Source organism: Leuciscus leuciscus (genome assembly GCF_965113295.1).
Source record: "Leuciscus leuciscus genome assembly, chromosome: 19".
In the NCBI taxonomy this organism is placed as follows: Eukaryota; Metazoa; Chordata; class Actinopteri; order Cypriniformes; family Leuciscidae; genus Leuciscus; species Leuciscus leuciscus.
The window spans coordinates 7,656,673-7,679,586 of NC_138743.1; the positions used below are offsets into that span (position 1 = coordinate 7,656,673).

A 22,914-nucleotide genomic window follows, 5' to 3' on the forward strand; every position below is an offset into this window, starting at 1 on the left:
AAGAGAGTGCAGGAGTCAGGAGATAAGAATATTTGGTGTTTCATAAACATTAATTTTTCAAGCTAATGTTCTTTAATAAAATACAAATTAAATTGGCTGAAAAAGATTAAATATTTAGCAAAATTATCAGTCGTTATGAATTGTAATAATGACAAATAATTGTGAAAACCTGCAGCGTATATTTATATATAACTTGGCATATGTCACCACCTGCTGGAATTAAGGTGACATAACGATTGCATCTAGATAGAGTCCATTGGGCTGCCATAAAAACACAAGTTGACTGTGCGTCTGCAACCGCAGTTAGACATAGTATGAATATCTACATCTGCAATAGACTTCAGCAGATGATTTTACTAAACTAACTAACAATACAGCTAGACGAAGGCGTCAGCTAACACGACATGATGACCGTTCCAAGATGGCGGGCGCACCGACGTTTCTGAAGCAATCAATTGTTGTTTACGTATTTATATCTATGTAACGATTGTAAGGCCGTCAAAATAATAATCGGCGAGACGGTGACGTATCTCACTATACTAAACTAAACTATAACTGTAATTTTGGCGGGTCTTTACTCTTATCCACAAAAACATCTAATATTTTTAAAAAACACTAAACGGAACCTTTGTTTCAAAGCCTCAATATCATCCGTGAAGTTGTACAGTGCACATCCGGATCAGAGTTGATGCTGATTGGCTGAATCTGGTTTGTTGTTAAATGTGATTGGCTGGAGCGCAATACGCCTGTCAGCGTGTCATCATCAGTGTCTGGTAAATAGAAGAACGCAAGGTCAGAAATAGCTTTTGGTTTGCTATTAAATGTTCTGTTTTACAACATTATAATATCAACGCTTGCATTTAAGTGTTATTTTGTCGGTCCTAGATGATCAATTATTGTTAGTATGCAAAGGCTCTAAACGGGATAATCTAAATAGGCCTGTAAGTTTGCAAACTTTAATGGATAATAGTGAAAGTGGTTGATGATCCGTGATGTATACGGCTTTAAATGTGACATTTGCTACTATATTTTGTTTAATGGTCATAGAAATGTAATGTAATAGAAATGCTATAATATAAAAGGTACTCTTTGATGACATGTTTGCTAGTGGAGGCTTTGCCAGGTATTTTTAGTCATAACAGTCGTATTGTGTGGGTGACTTTCAGGATCCAGTATCAAAGACTGAATGCTAATCACCATATACTTATTTATACAAACAAACACACACTCACACATAATATTGTTTATTTTTGCATTGAAAGCCTGTTTCTTTTTATTTCTTTTTTATTAGATACCCTTGAGTAACTAAACTTGCTCTCAAATACCCAATGCATACAACATGTTGACCGCATGGAAGGCATGCGTGTCTTTGACAGCCAGGCGACTGCTGAGAGCGTCTGTATCCTTGACCTTTGACCTCCAGCGCCACCCCAGACAGTTCCGTACGGCCACCCCACACCAAGATGAAGTGAAGAAGCAGCTGAAAGGGAAAAACCCAGAGGATCTGATCTGGAAGACCCCTGAGGGCCTCTCCATTAAACCCGTATACACTCAGACGGACACGGCCGCGGTGGAAGATGAGCTGCCCGGAGTCTTCCCGTTCACCCGAGGGCCGTACCCCACCATGTACACCTACAGACCCTGGACCATCAGACAATATGCTGGCTTCAGCACTGTAGAGGAAAGCAACAAGTTTTACCGGGACAATCTTAAAGGTATGACGTCACAATATTAAAAATATACCAGTTCACTCACATGAAAATTTGAGTTAAAGGAGCTGTATGTAAGAAATGTATTTCAATTAATCATAAAATGGCCCTGATATGTCACTAGACATTAAGAAATCATGTTCATATCATGGGGATACACCGCTCTACAGTAATTTGAAAGTGATTGCAGTACCAGTTTTGGCCACAATCTTACATATGGCTCCTTTAAATATATTAATTAAATTATTCAAATATATAATTTTAAAATATCACAATCAAATTAAAATTGTATATAAATATATTTTATGTGTATTATATAAAATTGTATAAATATTTTGTTTGTTTATCTGCATTTCATGTGATCATTAGCTGACAGAGAATCGTGAATGTGTTGAATTATAAAAAGATGTGCAATATTAAAGGTATATTTAACCCAGAAATAAAAATTCTGTCATAAATTTCTCACTCTCCTGTTGTTGCAAGGCCTTTCGTTCATCTTTGAAACACAAATGAAGATTTTTTTTTTAATGAAATCTGAGAGATTTCTGTCTCCATTGATAATCTGTTCTCCCAAAACTCTAATTCTTCAAAACATTCATAAAGAGACTGTAAAAAACAACAACATATGAATCAGGTGGTTTAATCCAAGTCTTCTGAAGAGATTTGATCGCTTTATATGATGAACAGATTTATTTTTAGGCTTTTATTCACATATAAACATCAATCAAAGAACATAGAGCACTCAATTATGGTAAACAGAAGCTCAGCCGTACTATCTTCAATTGTGTTCTGAAGATGAACGAACGTTTTATGGGTTTGGAACGACATGAGAGTGAGTAAATGATGACAGGATTTTTGTTTTTCTGTGAACTATCCCTTTAACTTAAAATCTTAGAGGGTCTTAAAATAAATATTTTAGGTTAAAAGGGGTTCAGTTGATCAAAAAAAAGCTAAAAGTCATATAAATTCCTTTTTCAGCGGGCCAGCAGGGCCTCTCTGTGGCCTTTGACCTTGCGACGCACAGAGGTTACGACTCGGACAATCCCAGAGTTCATGGGGATGTGGGAATGGCAGGTGTAGCTATCGACACCGTAGAGGACACTAAGCTGCTGTTTGACGGCATCCCGCTGGAGAAGATGTCGGTATCCATGACGATGAACGGAGCCGTCATTCCCGTTTTAGCCATGTTCATCGTGACCGGAGAAGAGCAAGGTGTGCCCAAGGAGAAACTGACCGGCACGATCCAGAACGACATTCTCAAAGAGTTCATGGTGCGAAACACCTACATCTTTCCTCCAGAGCCGTCGATGCACGCCATCGCCGATATCTTCGCTTACACTTCAAAGGTACAGCTTGTGTGACATGACATATACAGTACTGTGCAAAAAATGGTTAAGTCAGTTATTTATATCTTTTGCTGTAGTGTGTCAGTAGGAAATATCAGTTTACATTTCCAAACATTCTTTTTGCCATTAATTGTAATAATCCAGTGAGATTTGTGTATGCACAAGGAGTCTGACAACAGCCGGTATGATCTGATCTCACCATCATCGAGTCCGTCTGTGATTACATGAAGAAACAGAAAAAACTGAGACACTAAATCCAGAAGAACTGCGGGAATGTCTCCAAGGTTTCTTCAAGCATCAAGTTCCTTATGCCATCACAAAATGCTACAAATGGTTTATTGCACATTACATCATTTTGTGTCATACACTGTATGTTTGGACTTTTTTGACACATCTTTTCTTATAGCTGGTGGTATAATAGCTGGTGGTATAATAATTTCTTATAGCCCGGCTGGTGTACATCACCGAGCACCTGAGGGACGCCCACATCATGCCCAACCTCGAGCAACGGGCGATCATCACTAAATTTGCCCGCTGCAGAGTGAAGCTGGCCAATGTGGCTTGCCCAGGTCGTCTGCGGAAAGGTTGTCAAGTATCCGGAAAAACACCTGCTGAAAGGGCACCGGGACTTGACGGTAAGTCACTGTTAAAACTGACACGATCGTGTTTGACCCCTTGTTTTAAATCAGTGCATGAAACAGCTGTCTGTTTATTGTTGATTTAACGAATACAATCGTGTTTTTTATAATGTTTCAGACCCGCTCGAGGTCAAGGGCAGTGCGGGCGTTGGAGAGGTCGGTGAAGCTGCAGCTTCTTTGGGACAGCAAGCCAGCCATCCCCATGGTCCACGACTTCTCTCAGGCCGAGGCCCCACCGGAGGCCGGGTCCCCGGAGCCTCAGGCGGAAGACCGACTGGCTCGGGCCGGAGGCAGACCAGCGCCAGGACATAATTGGTATGAATCCGTTTATCATCACAATCCCAAAAAGTCAAGTTACTCAATTAGTGGTCCACTAAATTGATGGTTTGTTTTTCAGATGAGAGCTCTGTCCCCAGTTTCACAGACACGTGGGAGTGTATGTTTTGATTTTTGTCCGTCTGTCTTTTTTTTCCTCTGTGTTTTTTTAAAACTTCAAAAATTTGAAGTTGGGTGTTTGTGTCCATTGTGTTCTTGTCTTTTTTGTTTTTTAGTACACTCAATCGGACACGTTCCACTAACTCTCAAGTAATTTCAGTGCTTAATTTTGCATAAAAATGCAGTGGATCAGGACCTAACATATTGTCTATCCCTAACCACTTCGAAAGGGCCGATCGACTAGGGGGCGCCATTTTCCGTCTCGTCAAGCCCCCCTGGAGCGGGCGGAAAAGTTTGGTGGACCTGCGACCTCGTTCAGGGATCGAAAGGCCGAAAAAGGGTGAAAAACACGCGTTTTGCATTTTACACTGAATAACAAGGTCCCGGAAGGTCACTGCAAAATTTTTGGCGTTTTACATTTAAAACTATTATTTCTCCGTCTAAACCTAAAGTAATATTGACAAACTATATATCATTTGAAAGCTCACAGTATCTTGTTTTGATATTTGGTGTCTGATTTTCAATAAATATGACAAAGGAACAGAAATATATTCATTTGTATCCATTTAATTGTTTTAAGCTTCCAGGACCTTCTTATTTTTTTTAACCACTGAAATTACTGGAAAATTAGTGGATCGTGTACAGTTGAGCGTGCTTAGTACACTAGAGGTGGTTTAATACACGTTTTCATTATTTAAAACGAATGAGGCCCCATTCAAAAATGTCATACACTGACAGGGGTTAAAAAAAACGGAACACGCGTCCGTAAGGAGACGGAAGGTCGTAGAACCCTGAAACTCGGCGAGTTCCATCGTCTAGTGCCCTTGAGTCGGGCCCCAGAGTTTGAGGGCCCTAGCCGCTTGTGGATGGTGACTGAAGAATGTGGATGGTGACTGAATTTTCTTTTTTAAATCTTGTTGATTAAACCACATCTACTGTACTAAGCACACTCAACTGAGAAAAGTGTGTGTGTGTTTTATTTATATATTTTTATTAGATATTAAGACAAACATGAAACATTTACAACTATAACAAGACATACAAAAAGATAGTAACTAAAAAGATTGGGTTTACAATACATCAAAAAGTACAGAAGGAAAAAAAACAATAAGAAAATGCCAATATACAATAATATTGATTTAAATAGAAATAAAGAAAATAAACAAATAAATCATTAATTAGTAGCGACTTAAAGAAAGAAGACAGGATTTCAAATTTCAAGAAGCTTCAACTCTTTAGTGAATATATCTCTACATTTTTGTTATCGATACATTTGAGAGACTCAATATACAAATGAAAATCAGCCATAAAGACCTTCAGACAAGGTTTAGAATTATTTATTTTACTTTTTGTGATTATGAAATTTACCAAATAAGATCATAAGGTTCGACATAAAATTAACAGAAACATCTTTTGATTTAAAATATATAACAACTTTGGATGTTATTTCACAATCATAACCAGAATTCTGCATAGATAAATCTTCCCAGAATGTTTGTGTGGAAACACTTATAAAAGAGATGTAGGTTTTTTTTTTTTCTGGCTGATCTGAGCAAAATGAGCAATTTTCATCAATATCCATACATTTTGATTAAGTATAATTACTATAAATATTATGAAGAATTTTCAAATGTATATGTCTCGAATTTTTTTAGATATACAAAACCGAAAAGGAAGCAACCAAGCTTTTTTTCCGAATAAGCTCTTGGAAACAAATATTGAAGAAAGATTGAAAAATCTCCATAAAATAGATTTCTGATCAATTTATTTGTGAACTTTTTACTGTTAATGTCCACTCCATTTACATGAAGTATACAGGTTCAATTCTACAAACGTTAAGGGACAACATATGGCTTCTCATTAACATCAATAGACCTGCGGGAATGGCTTTTATCACAGAATAGTATTCTCGATATTTAATAGGAAATTACAATTTATTCATAAAATTTTCAGAAGAAACTGAGCTGACTGATCTAAAAGGTCAGAGTGAAAGTAAATTATTTTATCCATCCAACTCTGTAAATAAAGAGATTTCCAGTTAACTGTAATATAAGCATTATTCCACAAGATTACTTTATGTGGGGAAAAGTTATGTACATTCATACTGTTATAACTTCAGATACATGTCCGTGATCGCAGGTGTTCAGTGTCCACAATATACCATTCAGTTACGGAATAACCATTTCACTGAAGCTCAAAGTCTTACTGACTTCACACCAATTCTATCATGTGTCCTATCACACAAGACAAATCTGTCAATAAACCTCAGTTTTTACTAATCGCAGTATTTTTTCCACGGCTTGTCTCTAAAAAACCCTCACAATCATCCATAATTCCATCCTCAATTTTATTTACAAAAGAACATGACGTGAAGATGATGCTTGATGATGTCTGAAGAACCGGTTGATTCAGGATCTTCTCATGTACAATCTCCAAAACCAGGAATGTGACTCTACAGAGAAAGAGAGACAGATGACTCAAGAGCTTAATAAAAATGTTTGTCGTTCCAAGCCCATAAGATTTTCATTCATCTTCAGAACACAAATAACAAAAGATATTTTTAATGAAATCTGAGAGCTTTCTGTCCCTCCATAGACACTCATGTTCAAGGCACAGAAAGCTAAAGACATTATTAAAGTAACCCATGTGACTACAGTGATTAACCTCAATTTTATGAAGCAAAGTGCTTTGTTTGCACACAAAAAACATAATAAAGTGGTAAATTATGTGTTTTTTTTTGTGCAAACAAAGCACTTTGCTTCATAAAATTGAGGTTAATCACTGTAGTTTACAGAATGTTCATCTCCAACACACGAAGAGCATCACAACACATGCTTGTTGTGTTGATGCAAGAGCAGACACTGTTGTGTGAACACGTGTTAGAGAGGAATATTTTGTAAGAAAAAAAAGAACGTAAATATTTCTCAGAAGGAAAAAAACATGCAGTAGCCTAAATATCTGGACTGTTAAATTCAAATGTGCCAGATGCACGCTTGTGGCTTTCCAGGAGATGTTTCAGTTCAATTCCTGTGATGTACTCTTCTGATGATCCACATATTTTGAAAGTTGATGGGAGCCAGTCTGATGGAAACAAGTGTATTCATTTGAAGAGGCTCTCCTCATCATTCTGGCTCTCGGCGACGGAGCGGATTGTCAGAGCCTTAATAAATTTAGGCACAAACTCCTAACACAGTTTAACACCAGGGACAGCAATGCTTGGGTGAGCTATACCTAATGAACAACAGACCTCAAGTTCATTCCTTCATCCAGGACAGCCAAGAAAATATAATACAAATCTGCAATGACTTGGGGCCAAAACATAAGGGACAACATTTTCAAAAGTACAGAACGCTTCTGAGTGTACCAAAGAGAGGATGACGGTGTGTGATTAACAGTTGTACTGTACTGTAATGTAACTGTTGTCTTTGGAAATAGAATTCTGGAACTAGATGGGGCTTGAAATGTTTCTTTCTAATTCTAACCATTCATTATAAACATCCCTATAAAAGCTTTCTTTGCCTAGTGCAGTTTGGTAAAATAAAACAAACTGATCAAATGTACACCTTGAATGCAACCAATGCAATCACTTTGAATAAAAGCATCTGGCAACAGCTTACATGTCTCAGCTCTGCTCCTTTGTGGAGTCATTTTAATGCTGTCATAAAGTAACTATTTAGATGCTTAAGTCACACTTGATATGTCTGAACATTAATTGAATCAGATCAAGTGGTTTTGAATGCTGCAGGACTTTTGACCTTCACTAATGTCCACTTTGTTCATCATTCTTGCTCGGTGTGTTTAAATCAGCTGGTGTTTTGGTGAAAGAAAACACATGTTGGTAAGAATGAGGAAAACTGACTGAAAACTTTTTTTTAGCAATTTCTCCTCTTAATATTTTATTCAAAATATTCACAAAAATCGAATTTGTTTAAAGTCAAATAGTTGAAAGAAGAAGAAAAAAAATCAAAAAAACATTCCACCTATATTTACCTTCTCCAGTTTATTTGTCCTGCATGAGTCCGGGTTAAAACCAGAGCACCTGAACTTATGAGGCAGAACTACATCTAACATAATCAGAATTTATTTCTAGCCTTTGTTTTTATTAAAAGTAGAATGCTATGCACCACCATTTTTGGGTAAAACATTGACTTTCATTTTTATACACGAAAGTAAAAGTAAATCCTTCTTTCTGGTGTGTTGCCTATAATACAAAAATTAAAATCAAAATTTTAATTTAGAAAAAATTACCACAAAACATTATTCCTGTCTCCCATCACTACTTTTCTGTCCTCATTATCTTACAGAGCTGGCAAAATTACACACACCCTTCACTCAAGTAGAAATACAGATACTAAAAATACTACTGTATATCTTTCTATACTATACTATAAAAATTAAGAAAAATGACCACAAAACATTATTCCTGTCTCCCCTCACTACTTTCCTGTCCTCGCGATCTTACAGAGATGGCAAAAGTGCACACATCCCTCACTCAAGTAGAAGTACAGATATTCATGTTTAAAAAGACTCATGATAAAGTAAAGTAGTATAGGCTCTGACTTAAAGGGACACTGTGTAAGAATTTCTCCCATCTAGTGGTGATAATGTATTTTGCATTCAAAAAAAAGAATGAGGAAAACTGACTGAAAACTTTTTTTTAGCAATTTCTCCTCTTAATATTTTATTCAAAATATTCACAAAAATCGAATTTGTTTAAAGTCAAATAGTTGAAAGAAGAAGAAAAAAAATCAAAAAAACATTCCACCTATATTTACCTTCTCCAGTTTATTTGTCCTGCATGAGTCCGGGTTAAAACCAGAGCACCTGAACTTATGAGGCAGAACTACATCTAACATAATCAGAATTTATTTCTAGCCTTTGTTTTTATTAAAAGTAGAATGCTATGCACCACCATTTTTGGGTAAAACATTGACTTTCATTTTTATACACGAAAGTAAAAGTAAATCCTTCTTTCTGGTGTGTTGCCTATAATACAAAAATTAAAATCAAAATTTTAATTTAGAAAAAATTACCACAAAACATTATTCCTGTCTCCCATCACTACTTTTCTGTCCTCATTATCTTACAGAGCTGGCAAAATTACACACACCCTTCACTCAAGTAGAAATACAGATACTAAAAATACTACTGTATATCTTTCTATACTATACTATAAAAATTAAGAAAAATGACCACAAAACATTATTCCTGTCTCCCCTCACTACTTTCCTGTCCTCGCGATCTTACAGAGATGGCAAAAGTGCACACATCCCTCACTCAAGTAGAAGTACAGATATTCATGTTTAAAAAGACTCATGATAAAGTAAAGTAGTATAGGCTCTGACTTAAAGGGACACTGTGTAAGAATTTCTCCCATCTAGTGGTGATAATGTATTTTGCATTCAAAAAAAAATAGTGCTTGCTTTTTCAAACTGCAACTTGGTAATTAGTAGTGATGCCTTCTTTATTCGTTATATTTTTGTATATTATATCAGGGGCGCGGGAAGAGGTTTTAGGTTGGGGGTGCTGAGTTTTTTTTTTTTTTGTGGGGTGGGGGGGTGGGGGGCATCCTCACCACTTTTGAATAAGAAACAATAGACTATAAAAGACTATAAAACTCGTCAAAACTCCGTGAATCACACAAGCGTAGCCTATCAGTGAGAACACTCGTTCAAACAGCGCACACACTCGAACCTGACTTCACATCACATTTTTTGACTTTACATCACATTTTTTGACTTTATTGATTCTGCTTTATTCGTAATGCAATGGACCGGTCAACGGGACATAAATTAATCCTTTAGTTTAAAGGAGCTGTATGTAAGAAATGTATTTCAATTAATCATAAAATGGCCCTGATATGTCACTAGACATTAAGAAACCATGTTCATTTCAAATACTTATATCACTGACAACAGTAGTTTCAAGCCAGGATATTGTCATTTAAAAAGTGAAGTTGCAGCCCTCAACTGATGTTGATGTTGTCATCTTGTGTTTTGGCCTGAAGCTCCACCCTCTGGCTAACTACCAATCACGAAGTCAGTAGTGTTTCGGCATCGGGGTTGCCAGCTCTGCTCTAGTTACCACAGCTACGTAGCAGCCTACGTTCCTGCTGGATCCTGCAGCCTATCTGGCAACCTCGAGTCAGGGGGAGGGGGAGGGGATACACCGCTCTACAGTAATTTGAAAGTGATTGCAGTACCAGTTTTGGCCATAATCTTACATACGGCTCCTTTAAAGAAAAGGGTTATTGGGCTGTTTAAAGTGTCATATACAATAAAAGAGGCTGCACAGCGACAGGAAATAGAAATTAACACAAAAAAACTGCCTACTGCTAACCTTACACAACGCTGGCAGTGGACTTGCGCTCATAGCTCTGGGTTTAAAAATAAATAAAAAATTAGCAGCTGCGGACACACACACACACAATATTACGTAACACTCTGCGCGTATGTTTTAAAAACATAATCTAACATAAATTCACACTTTTTAAATAGCCCACTTAAAGCGCCTCTCAACTGCTCTGCTCCATTGGTAAACTTAACGTGGACTTCCAGAGACTTATAATTGCGAAATTGCTCTGCGGTATAGGCACTGACACCACAAACAATATAAGTAAAAATATCAGGAAATGTGATGGGAGGTAAGGCGTCAGGGTCGCGGATCCACTGGTCTTTTGGGACTTCATAAGGATCGACATTTCCAATAAAGTTGATTTTTTTCAACATAGCGTTTCTTGGCGTCCGGTAGGAGTTTGTCTCTGTACAATCCACCTGGTTTTAAACTATTTTTAAGCATACTCAAATAAATAATTCATACAACCAACATTGTGTGTTGCTCTATATAGTGTTACTTACAGCCGGCTTGTGTTCGTAGCCTCACAATATGGCGGATACTCCCGACAATACATTGCGCGATGACGTCGCAGTGACGTCGGTTGCCATTCTCTATAGAGAATGGGCAACTACGTCACGACGCAGTGCATTCTGGGTAGCGGCGGCCATCTTTTAGGACACGGCTGTTGTAACTCCAAGAGGCAGTTGGTGGCGGTAATTCTTTGTTTGCCAAATGAGGTTCTATAGAGAAGAAGAAAAAAGGTAAACAAACACACATGGACCGTGCGAAGATCAAGCTAAAGGTTATCTACCGAGAGAAGCTGAACAAGGAAGCAAAGGAGCGCTACTTGGAGAAAATAAAGGCAATTGACGGGCTCGATCCTTACGAACACAAATAGTGGTCGACTGATCTGAACAAGCTACCGCAAACAACATTTCCTGACGTGTTTTCTTACCTTGTTTGTGGTGTGAGCGCATACACATTTGAGCAGTTCCGAAATGATAAATCTCTTGAGGCCCATCACCACTTTACTAATGGTTGGGTTCAGGACCTGGAGATTTACAAACTCAACGACCAGAAAATCGTTGTTCGCACAAAGGTAGGTAATCACCACGCACCAGACACACCTCTCTGTCACCATACTAAACTGAACAACAACACTGCAAGTTAAACTCTGCGTCGTATATATTTTATTTTTTTACTTAGGAAACATTTTGGTTAAGTTGTTTACTTTTATTAAATGTAATTTCCAGGCGAAACGCTGTTGTTGTTTCTGCACTGTTCTAGACTAGTTTCTGTACTAAATCAGAATCAGGTTTATTTCCAGGTACATTTTCACAAACGAGGAATTTACCTTGGTATATTTGTGCTTAACCGTACACATAAACATAAATAAATAACTAGTAAAGAGATCAAAAGTACGTCTACGAAAAATATACTGGAGATTTGACTATGAATTTACAACTATTTTCACTGGTGTGTAAATGTGAAGTGAAGGCTATTTGAATATATACACATATATAATTCATTTTATGCTTATCAGTGTTATTTATGTCTTAGGTTTTAACCTGCTAAGATGAATGATTTTAAAGTTTGAACGTGCAATACAGATACAGATTTAACTACTGTAACTTAAAAAATATCTTAAAATTAAATAAAACCACTTTTCCTAAAGTAGAAGACAGTCTTTTTTTTCAATGAATGATATATGAATTCTTTATAACTACTTGCATACATCATTTTCTATTCTTTCAAGCAGACATATTTATTTGTATGAATTAAATATAATTAATCCTTATTAAAGCTATTAACGAGCAGTGAATGCTTTTCTCTTTTTCTTTTGTTGCTTGATCAATATTAAGGACACAGACCGCATTAGGTTTATTACCCACTGTCACTTTAAGACATCGGATCATGTCCAATGACATACGGATCCAGAATTGCACTGATGCACATGCGATACACTCACAACTGTTTAAGACATAACCGACATAATTTCCGTGAATACTCTCCAAAACGGATATTTAGACATAATATTTGTGTGTATTTGTCCATTCAGACACGAACGAAAGCTCAATTCTGTACTCGCGCGCTGTATAGGCTAGGTGTCTTGGCTGCACGCTTCGGGTCGGGTGTTTTTTTCGTTGTTACTCTTATTCCAGTCCCTCCAGAAAAACGCGGAGTTTTTTAGTGATTGTTGCGGGCAAAAATCCTTGATTATGCGGCAAGATTTCTTAAAAAATGCGATGGAATATGCGGGATATTTATGCAATTTTATGCGATGAAATTGCGGGAACTTGCGAAAATTGCGGGAACTTGCGAAAATTGCGGGAACTTGCGAAAACTGCAGTTTGATGAAAAAGAGAAAAAAAAAGTGATTGCCCAACACCAATTACATTAATAGTGTAATAAATGTCTTCATTTTAGTTTGAATGGGAAAGACGAGGTGTAGGCTATTCACCCTGCTTAGGGGGATGCGATCAAAGCCTGGAGTGGAGCAAAAGCATGTTCCTCTCTCCACTCTAAGCGTTCTTTTATCACTCCGCTCATGATCCACTCCGGGTTTTCCAGTCCCGCTCACGGAAAAACTGCTCCATGTTCACTCATTTTTAAGAAAGTTACAGAAAACAACTTCTACAAACAATTTTAATTTGCCAACATTTGATAATAATAAATAAAAGTGCATGACGTGCAAATCAGATAACAATCAAGTGCAATAAACATGTTTTGTCAGGGCATCACTCCCGAACCAGCATCAACACTCCATTTTCAACATCTGCTTAACTTACTCCTTCACACCACAGACACGTCTTTTTGCCTTCTGTGTCTGACGTGATTTAACTTCTCCCCAGTTGTTCCATGAAAACATGCAAAGCACGGCCTGCGGTGTAAGATACGACCGGATTTTTGTGAAATAGGCCTATCGCGGGGTTTGCAGCTTTTCAATGATGTCGCGTAATAACGTCACTACATAACGTTCCCATGGCAACAGGGGAAATGGCTGCGCTTGTGTGAAGTAAACCCAACATTTGTCAACTTTCTGCTGACTTTTTGCAACGAAAATGCGGGGATTATGAAATCATGCAAGCCCGCATATTTTGCACGCGGAAATCTGCAATTTATGCGGCAAAAGTGCGGCGTATTTAAAAAAATGCGCCCCCCGCATAAATATGCGGACTTTGGCTGATTATGCATGGAATCATGCGATCGCATAATCGCGTTTTTCTGGAGGGACTGTTATTCAGATCTTCATGTCTGCTCCACTCATTCTCCCAGACGTTTACATGTTTTAACGTTTTATGAGACATGATGCAGCGCATGCCAACTCGTGTGCCGCTGGGTAGATCACGTTACAGTACAATTGTGCGCATCTACCACAAATGCAGGACATCAGACTGGATCGCTTCCCAAATCGTCACCATCTAACATTTTCGTCTAGTTTTTATTCGTTGACGAAAATGTCAATATATTTTCGTCATAGTTTTTGTCATTCAAAACTAGTTTTTATTAAGTTATCGTCTCGTTTTCGTCTGTGAAAAAATGTCGTTGACGAAAATAATGACGAAATTAACACAGAGGGCTACTACCAAAATTATGCAGACCCTGTTAAGCCACGTGTAGTCCCAAAGTCCCTACAGCACCTTCGTGACCTGGGCAAGGATGGATGTGAACTGTCTGTCCTGCAGCAGCATTGTGAGGGCCTCACACACATGGTAGCGGTAACAGAGGCAGAGGTGGTTGCGGTGGAAGCTCAGACAAGACAGCAGCATCGATCCCCTGCCTGGTACACATCAAGAGCAGGAAGAATAACAGCTTCCAACATCCATGCCGTTGTGTCCACCAGTGTTGCCAGACCAGCTTTGTCAACTGTGAGGAGGGTGTGCTACCCCCAAAAAACAGCATCCACAGCTGCCAACAGATGGGGTATAGACCACGAGGAAGAAGCAAGGCAGACCTATGTCACACTGACAGCTTCCCAGCACGATAACCTGAAAGTGGAGCAATGTGGGTTTATCATAAATCCATCATTTCCGGAGGTTGGGGCATCACCTGATGGGCTCATTCACTGCACATGTTGTGGGAAAGGCTGTCTGGAAATCAAATGCACATATAAGCACCAAAACAACTCCATTCTGCAGGCCTGTACAGATGACAGTAACTTTTGTCTTCAGCTAACTGAAGGGAAGTTAAACTTGAAGAAGACACACAAGAACTACAGCCAGGCACAAACTCAGATCTTTGTCACCGGGTCAGGGTTTTGTGACTTTGTTGTGTGGACGCAGCGAGACTGTAGCCTGACTACGTCAGACTTTGTACTTCCGCTCAATTTCAGTTCGCTTCTGTACTCAGTCTGAGATAGCGACCTATCTCCCAGTTTTCCTCCGGCCTCAAAACAGCCGGCCAATCAACGAACAGAGGCCGGGCTGAGAGCCGTGACGTAGACGCTGATTGTACCGTGGATGCGTAGATTTACTTCACATAATCTGCAAAAGTCGTTCACAGCCATGTTCACTCCGGTATTTCGCTCGATGGTTTTGTTTTCGCATCATACATGTGTTTAAAGTAACACACGTCATAACCAAACGTTATGTGATTGGCTTACGGGTAACCAATGATTTTAAACTTCAGACAAACTACTCTTTCATAATTGAAGTTAATGTTACGGTTGTTGTGTTGTAACTACTTTTAACTAACGTTAATGTTATCTAAATTTGCACAACTAAGTTAGCTGGCTGCATAACTATCAAATTAAACTCAACTAAGCTAAACTAGTTACAGCCCTACCTTGTACGGTTGTTGGGTTGCAACTAGTTTAACTAGCTAACTTTGCACAACCGAGTTCTGGCTGCATAACATTAGCTACAAAATGAAGTTTGTATGGGCAGCTAGCGGTAACCACATAACAATTAAAGGTGTTGTAATGATAACTTACCTGTGTGAAAATGCCGTGAACACACAAACATGTGTCGGGAAATGTTGCTGAAAGTGATGTTTGTCCGTCTTACAGCTGCTACCCATGCCATGCGACGCCTCTTTGTTAACTCTGCGACTTGAGTTCCATTGCTTTGTTTCCAAGCGGGAAAGCTGAAAAAACGTTTTCCACGCAGATCATGAGAACGATTGTGACAATTTATAATGCAGCATGCGTTCATCATTTTTTCGTGTTTCTAAATTGAATTACTTATAAAATATACCACCATCTACCGCAAATACTAATACTACGCTGCTACTCTACGTTTCTCCCGTAACCTCCGTGTCCTAAAATCCCACAATGCCTTCCGTTACTATGATCGGCTGACGTCACGATCCCAATCTCTATATATTTTTTTCTGTGATGGCAAAGCTGAACTACCAGCAGCCATTACTCCCATCACTCAGTCCAGTCTTCAATGTCACACGATCCTTTAGAAATCATTCTAATATGCCAGGGGTCGGCAACCTAAGGCAAGCGTGCCAACACTGGGAGGGTTAATTGCTGGCACGCAAGCAAATGCGAGAGAAGTGTATGCATTTCATTCAGATAACGTAGTCTACCTGCACACAGATCTACGTTTTAATGTAATAATTCCTCATAGTAAAAAAAGCGTATTTTATTAAGTTAGGAGTAGGGGTGGGCGATATGGTAAAAATATCATATCACGGTTTTTTTCAGGAAAATCACGATTAACGATTTTATCACGATTCTTTTTTATGTAGCTTTTACTATTTTGTGACAGCATTACAGCCAAACTAATGTCCATATTTTAAAAACAAAGCCTTAGGTAACAAAATATAAAATAAAAAAGAATGGCAGACGGGGCGAAGATATAAAATATTTGTCATTATTTTCTTTGTTATTAAATATTAAGATCAAAGATACACATTACAATACACACACAACTTAATATACAAATTAAATAAACAGTGCTTTGTTTTCAGCTACAGTAGATGTATTTAACGGTAGCATTGAAGAAAGTAATTAAATGAACAAATATGAAAATAAAACAAAACATAGACTTCACTGTATAAATTATAAATTGATACTTATTAAAGCTACTATTAAAGTTGTCAGTCAAGAGCAGTGAGTGATTTTCTTTTTGCATTTTGTTGTTTTATTAACAATAAAGGGATAGTTCTCCTAAAAATTCAAATTGTCATAATTTACTCTCTCAAGTTGTTTTAAACTCGAATAAGTTTTTCTTCTGTTGAAAATAAAAGTTATTTGGAAGAATGTGACTTCCATAGTATATTTTTCTCCTATGGAAGTCAATGGGGACCAGGTACTGTTTGTATAGCCACATTCTTCAAAATATTAATATTAGAAAATATTAGAAGGAAATTAATACAGGCTTGGAACAACATTATAGTGCGTAAATAATGACTTTTATTTTTGGGTGAACTATCCCTTTAAGGACAAACGGCAGCTTGTTTACTATTACTACTGTCTCTTTAAGAGCTGCACTCGACGCGTCTTTTATACACGCATTTGACAAGCAGATTTTCTCTCAATTTTCTCAAGTTTGCTTTCACTTTAGACTTCACCGACTTTGTTTATGTAAACCTTGTGTGTATTTGACAGTATTAGCACAATAAGACTCGAAAGATAACTTAGTCCAGTATCAAGGCGCTGGTAGACAGGCTTTTAGTGCATGTGAGCTTCACATGTACGCGCTGAGAAACGCACACGTTAGAACAGCGCATCAGCACGCGAATTAAATGTTTAACCGACAAGGCATTAAAGCACATGCAAATTATGAACTTTTGTGAACTGTAGTGTCCCGTTCCGCTGCGTTAACATTTTATGTGAATATACGTCGCGTTGTTCAGTATGTTGGGACAGAGGCGCCAGAACAGCAACTGAGAATGCGCGATACTACGATATTTCTTCAAAAGCAGATCGTGGAGACATTTTAATCGTCCACGATAAAAAATCGTCATATCGCACACCCCTAGTTAGGAGTAGAGATGCACCGATTGATCCGCTGGTGACCAGAATTGGCCAATTTTCACGTGATCGGCCATGACCGGCGACCGGCCGGTCAGTCTGACATATTCCGATTTTATGCCGGTCAAATGCACTCGGGCTCCCCATGATTAACATCACGTAACATCAGCATCACACGTGCACATGGAACGCACATGTAGGAAACCTCGTGAATTACGGCCGTTTCACGCATATTTTTTTCGCCGTGCATGTTAAACAATGAGTGCATTCACACCGGCAGCAGGGGCAGCGCGTGAGCGTCGTGTGAGCAGCAGTGAAGTGGGGGTTTCGCCGCCGAGTCTATTTTGTCTGCGCTGCTCACGGTCAATTAAAGTGAAAGCACACTTTTAATGGACAAAATAAATATGATTTCAAACAAAAGTGCCCAAAATGCACAGAATGTGCATGTCTAAGTGTGTTTTAACAAGAACTGGATTAGGTTATGTCAGAAAAGAAAATGAAGACTCAAAAATATTTATATAAAATGTACCCATTTAAACTTGTTTTTATTATTCAGTTTGGCTAAAAGGATATGGTATTTTATAAATATATATATATAGAAAATAATTATTTGTGTGTGCTGTAAAGTGGTTAGAAAAAATTAAATCGGAATCGGCTAAAATCGGTATCGGCAGGTCAAACTCAATGAAAAATCGGAATCGGCCTAGAAAATTGTAATCGGTGCATCTCTAGTTAGGAGTTATAAATACTATTAAATTGTCTATCTAAAACAAATTTCAAGAGAAATATTTAAATGTATGTAATATTTGTGTAAGCCATTATGAAAATGTAAAATGTTTGTGTATTTATATGAGTGTGTGTGTGTGTGTGTGTGTGTGTGTGTGTGTATATATATAGGCTATGTGTGTATTGTGGCACAGTGATGAACTCGGAAATTTAAAAATGCCACTTTATGACAAAAAGGTTGCCGACCCCTGTAATATGCTGATTTGGCACTCAAGAAACATTTATTATTATTATGATCAATGCTTAACACAGTTGTGCTGCTAAATATTCAGGATTTTTTGACGAATATAAAGTTTAAAAGAAAAGCTTTTTTTTTTTTTTTTTTACAAAATAAGGTAGCTGTAATAACTTAGTCAGGTTTGATCAATTTAATACATCCTAGCTGAATTAGAAGTATTCATTTCTTTCTAAAAATAAAATTTAATAAATCGTACTGACCCAAACTTTTGAACGGTATAAACATGTTTTCAAGGCAAAATCTGAACTACTAGTCCTACTGGATCTGCAGAAAAAAGTCCTTATAGTTGAGCTCTAAAAAATATATTGCCTAGCCTAGGTGTGAAACAATAAGCAAAGTGGGTTTTCCCATGTATCCCCGTCTCGCTCTGGATTAGGTTCCATAGTCTTCAAAAGATGACTTGCTTAAAGCACATTTGGAAAAGTAAAACTAATTTCCTGACCTACAGAGTTTGGCAACAATAAATCTTTCCGGATAAAAACTGCATAAAAGTGTCTGCATTTTTCCACAAAGCCTGTGGTGAATTAACCTGCTGTGTTTCCTAACCCAAGGCATGAATACAGATAACACAACTAATCATTATCATTCACATGTCGTCACAGAGGAACATAAAGGAACAAAACCGGCAGTCATCCTAGACGAAATCTTCTGATCCAACCGGTTTGTACTGGCGTCCACCCACGGTGGGTGTCTCAAAAAAAAGCAACAGTAATTTTCTCAGATTTTGAACCTCACCTTGATGCTCTTGTTTATCTGTAGCGTTCTTCAAAAACTCCACTGAGTATTTGGAGCTGTCCATTCCCAAAAGCTCCTGCTGCTTTTTCAGGATCTCCTCCATGAGTCTGGAGTTATTCCTCTTGAAGACACCTATGAAACAAGGGTGACAAAGAGATGATGACCTAAAGATATCCCATTCCCATAAACAATACAGTTTCAGAGAGAAACTCTCCATGTTCTTCATCCATGAGAGTTAGAAACTACTATAAAAAAAAAAACATGCTGGGAAGTCACTGATATAACAGATGCTGGAGTCACACTAAATATATTGTCAGCAACATCACACTTTCAGAAGATGAATTTAGACTCGACAATTGAGGAACATTACATGAGTGAATTAAATTTGCTGGTCTTTTAAATGAATCACTACTGACAATGGAGTTTAGATCAGTGGCTTTCAACTGGTGGGACGCAGGTATGTTCTGACAGAATAAACCAAGCAAAATAATAAACTGAAATTAAAGAAAATATTAAAGAACATTCAAATCAATAAAGTAATTTTTTTTTTTTTTTTTACATTTTAAAAGGGGGGAGAAAAGATCTTGAAGCAAAACTAGTTGAGAAACACTGGCTACTTGGTTTCTTGGTCCACAGTGGCATAAATGAACAAGAAGGTAATTATGACCTTTAAATTGAGAATCATTAATAACAATGTGATTCAGATCTCGGTTCACCCTTGCCACACTTTTAGCAGTCATAAAATATGTCTCAGCCTGGTCATAAGAAATAAATCATATCACATACTCCCCTAGCTTCATTGAGAAATACTGAGCTGAAAGAGAATGATTTGAAATAGACCAGACACATTGTAACTTTGTAAAGATGAGAATAAAAGTTGAGTAATATGCATTAATTCAAAACCTCCTAAAAGGATTCAAAGAAACTTAACGCAAATAATGGTATTATAAAGTCTATTTTTTAAGTTTAAGCATGTCATAAAAACGAAACCATTCAACAATAACCATACTATTTATTTGACTTCAACATAAGGCATAAAAAGTGAAACTTTTGCAATAATGCAATAATATCTGAACACAAAGTTCATCACTAATACGTTAAATGTGTCAATTGAAGTCTTTGCTCAAGTCATCATCATGAGTGTTGAAGAAACAGCAGGTGACTGGATGCATGTGACAGCAATTCACTTCCCTTTATTCAATGCAAACCTCGATGAGAGTCTTACCTTGATTATCATACACACTGACATATGAGATGCCCACTGCCATGCACCAGACCACTAGATTGGCAATGTCAGTATAGTGGATCTCCTCCTCAGTGATCAATAACCCCACGTGAATGGGCAGCTTTTCTAACGTCCTGCCTTCGACTCCCCAGCGAACCCGGCGGCTAGACCGTTTGCCAATTGCTCCAGCCTTTCTCTGATTATGAAAGCCGAGGGCAAGGGGCAGTAATAACCCCATCACAGCCCGTTTCCATCTCCAGATGTGGACTCGGAACCAGGCTAGCAGCGCGCGCTGAATATAGAGCAGCGCGTGCAAAAACCGCCACACCATCTCATACAGTAAAGCCATGCGTCTTTAAACGCGTTCCTAGTTGAAAATCTATCAGATTTTAAAATACACTCCTCATATTAAAGTAATATGTGTACGTGTGAGCGATGGTCTATCGAGAAATTTGCCATTTTGGTCACTGCCAACGCCGCAGCGCGCCGGCTGCCATTTCTTCTTCCTGCCAACCTTTCCACTCTGAACCTGCTGCTGTGTGACATGGAGCTCTCTGATTGGACGACTGACGTCATTCTAACCACTGGCCTGGGATCAGTTATGACGGTAGCCTGGCAAGTGTTAAGGAAAGAAAATAACTCTTAATGGCTGGTTTCAGATCAACACTGATTTAGCCTTACGCGAGATGGAATGCGATTGGTTGCTGGACCAGCAAATGGAATGAATATGTGTAAATCCTATTATTTTAATAGGATTTAAAATTGCCTAGTCATTAGATTTGTGAATATAAAGAAGCACAATATGTTGTGTATACGTAATAAGATATATTTCTAAAATCAATACTTTCAATATTATAATATTATATATTATATGACGTTACTGTCACAAAAATAGCTTTTACGGTTCTGTTTTTTTTTTCAAGCAAATCCGGAGGCTAATGAAATTAAACAGATGAGAATCATATTTTCCCATTTAAATACAGTTGATTTTATTGTAATGCGATGAATCAGAAAAATAAACAAATATAACATTTGCTTAGGCTGTTTTTTAAAGAGACCAAAATAAAGTGAAACCACAGTAACAATTTGATGTGACCAGAAATTGTCTCTGGACCAGACCACTGAGATTGATAATGCATTTAAAAAAAATAAATAAGATGGCGCCACAATACGACGTTCACTTGCAGAGCAAATTTAGCATTTTTATATTTAACTGTGTAGCAATTGTGAACAATTTTAATAGAGAATTCAACAATAATTTGGATTTCTTCACCACTACTACTAACCGGTTGGATGATGCATTAGTGATACTGAAAGCTGATTGGCCTTGATGGTTATATATGCGGAAAAGGGCCAATTTAATTAATTTATATGATGTCCGATTTATTCTCCCTTGTGCCTTTTTGCACACATTTTCCACGGGTTTTAATAATAAAACTGGTCTGAAAGAATGAATATCATATTAAAGAAAACGTCAACATTAAGGATCAGAGTCGATGTGCGCGTGCATGCGTGATTCGAATTTTAGTTGCTATAGCGACTTGTGTTTTGAATTCAGAATTGTGCGAAACTTGAGACTTTGAAGCTGTTTTCTATATTTCTGAGAGGAGACTTATTCTAGAAGGACATCGGAGGATATATCCTTTATATAGAGTTACATTTTTGAAAGCGTCGTATCATTTCTGAGAATCCTTTATTTGATTGTTCTTTTCTTATTTTAAAATGAGTTTGTTTGATATTTTTTTCAGGTGAGTATTTCTGAGGAGATTTCTATTGTGTTGTATTTTGTATTATTTTATTACAGTTTGGAGGAGGATATCCATAGCTCGCAATCACATGATGGGTGAAAGAGGAAGTGAGTGCTTTAATTTTTCATTTATGATTTATGGTGTGTTGTACAATGACTGACTGATCCCATTTGATCCCATTTATTTGATGCATGTGAAATAAACTTGAATTGAATTTGAGTAACTTAACTGAAGTAAAAATCTGTAATTGACTACAGACATTGATTATTGATTATTATTATTAAACTAACGTTATGTGATATGTGAATATTACATTCCATCCAAGTAAATGTCAATGCATTGTTTTATTATTGTTTGTAATACTTACAGTACCTTATGCCTCTGAATCTATGCCTGCCTACCTACCCACCCTCATATAAATATGAAATTTATTTCTAGAACACAGTTCCTTTAGTGGGATTGAATGTGAGATTGAATAAGTGCTCTCAATAACGTCCACAATAGTTTCGGGCGGTTCCCTCAAATAGTGTCCTATTTAAAGATTTTTGGCTTTTAGGATGAATATGTCAGCCACTGTTATAAGCTAGTGTGCTCCAAAACAATGACAAAATGAGCGTTTAGAAGACCAAACCCAACATTGAAAATGAAAATCAGATTGATGTCAGAATCCAACTAACGTTACTTTCTACTCAAGGACCTTGACAGAAATGTAGTGGAGTAAAAAGTACGATACTTGTCTTTCAAATGTAGTGAAGTTAAAGTAAAATGTTTCCAGAAAAAATAGTCCTCAAGT

General features: G+C 37.5%; 3 protein-coding genes across 8 annotated transcripts in view; 2 read left to right on the forward strand and 1 right to left on the reverse strand.

Annotated features, from left to right (window-relative positions):
- The first annotated feature begins 286 nt into the window (after window positions 1-286).
- Window positions 287-9,142, forward strand: LOC309483023 (methylmalonyl-CoA mutase, mitochondrial-like). Of its 4 annotated transcripts, none has more exons than XM_082148661.1 (5): window positions 287-792; window positions 1,292-1,715; window positions 3,502-3,690; window positions 3,812-4,008; window positions 4,091-9,142. In XM_082148661.1, the coding sequence occupies exons 2-4, from the start codon at window positions 1,340-1,342 to the stop codon at window positions 4,003-4,005; spliced, it is 759 nt and encodes a 252-aa protein (XP_082004787.1). In that variant the 5' UTR covers window positions 287-792; window positions 1,292-1,339; the 3' UTR covers window positions 4,006-4,008; window positions 4,091-9,142. The 4 variants fall into 4 exon arrangements, 3 of the variants coding, with proteins under 3 accessions (XP_082004787.1, XP_082004785.1, XP_082004786.1); XR_014200465.1 differs by lacking the exons at window positions 3,812-4,008; window positions 4,091-9,142 and adding exons at window positions 2,688-3,055; window positions 3,221-3,339 and having other exon boundaries at window positions 663-792; window positions 3,502-3,626; XM_082148659.1 differs by lacking the exons at window positions 3,812-4,008; window positions 4,091-9,142 and adding an exon at window positions 2,688-3,055 and having other exon boundaries at window positions 663-792; window positions 3,221-3,644.
- LOC309483031 (dehydrodolichyl diphosphate synthase complex subunit nus1-like) lies at window positions 5,877-20,911 on the reverse strand. 3 transcript variants are annotated; one of them, XR_014200468.1, is made up of 5 exons: window positions 20,374-20,911; window positions 19,149-19,280; window positions 15,398-15,549; window positions 10,986-11,204; window positions 5,877-6,580 (listed from the first exon to the last, which is right to left on the reverse strand). XR_014200468.1 is itself a non-coding variant. In XM_082148670.1 (3 exons), exons 1-3 carry the CDS (start codon window positions 20,720-20,722, stop codon window positions 6,537-6,539), a joined length of 525 nt encoding a protein of 174 aa, XP_082004796.1. In that variant the 5' UTR covers window positions 20,723-20,911; the 3' UTR covers window positions 5,877-6,536. The 3 variants fall into 3 exon arrangements, 1 of the variants encoding a protein (XP_082004796.1); XR_014200467.1 differs by lacking the exon at window positions 10,986-11,204; XM_082148670.1 differs by lacking the exons at window positions 10,986-11,204; window positions 15,398-15,549.
- A 675-nt stretch (window positions 20,912-21,586) lies between these two features.
- The window catches only part of LOC309482973 (uncharacterized protein), a 32,453-nt gene continuing 31,125 nt past the window's right edge, over window positions 21,587-22,914 (forward strand). Inside the window, exon 1 of the mRNA XM_082148571.1 lies at window positions 21,587-22,228. Coding sequence (XP_082004697.1) covers window positions 22,210-22,228 — 19 coding nt within the window. The 5' untranslated portion in view covers window positions 21,587-22,209. The remainder of the gene's footprint in view (window positions 22,229-22,914) is intronic.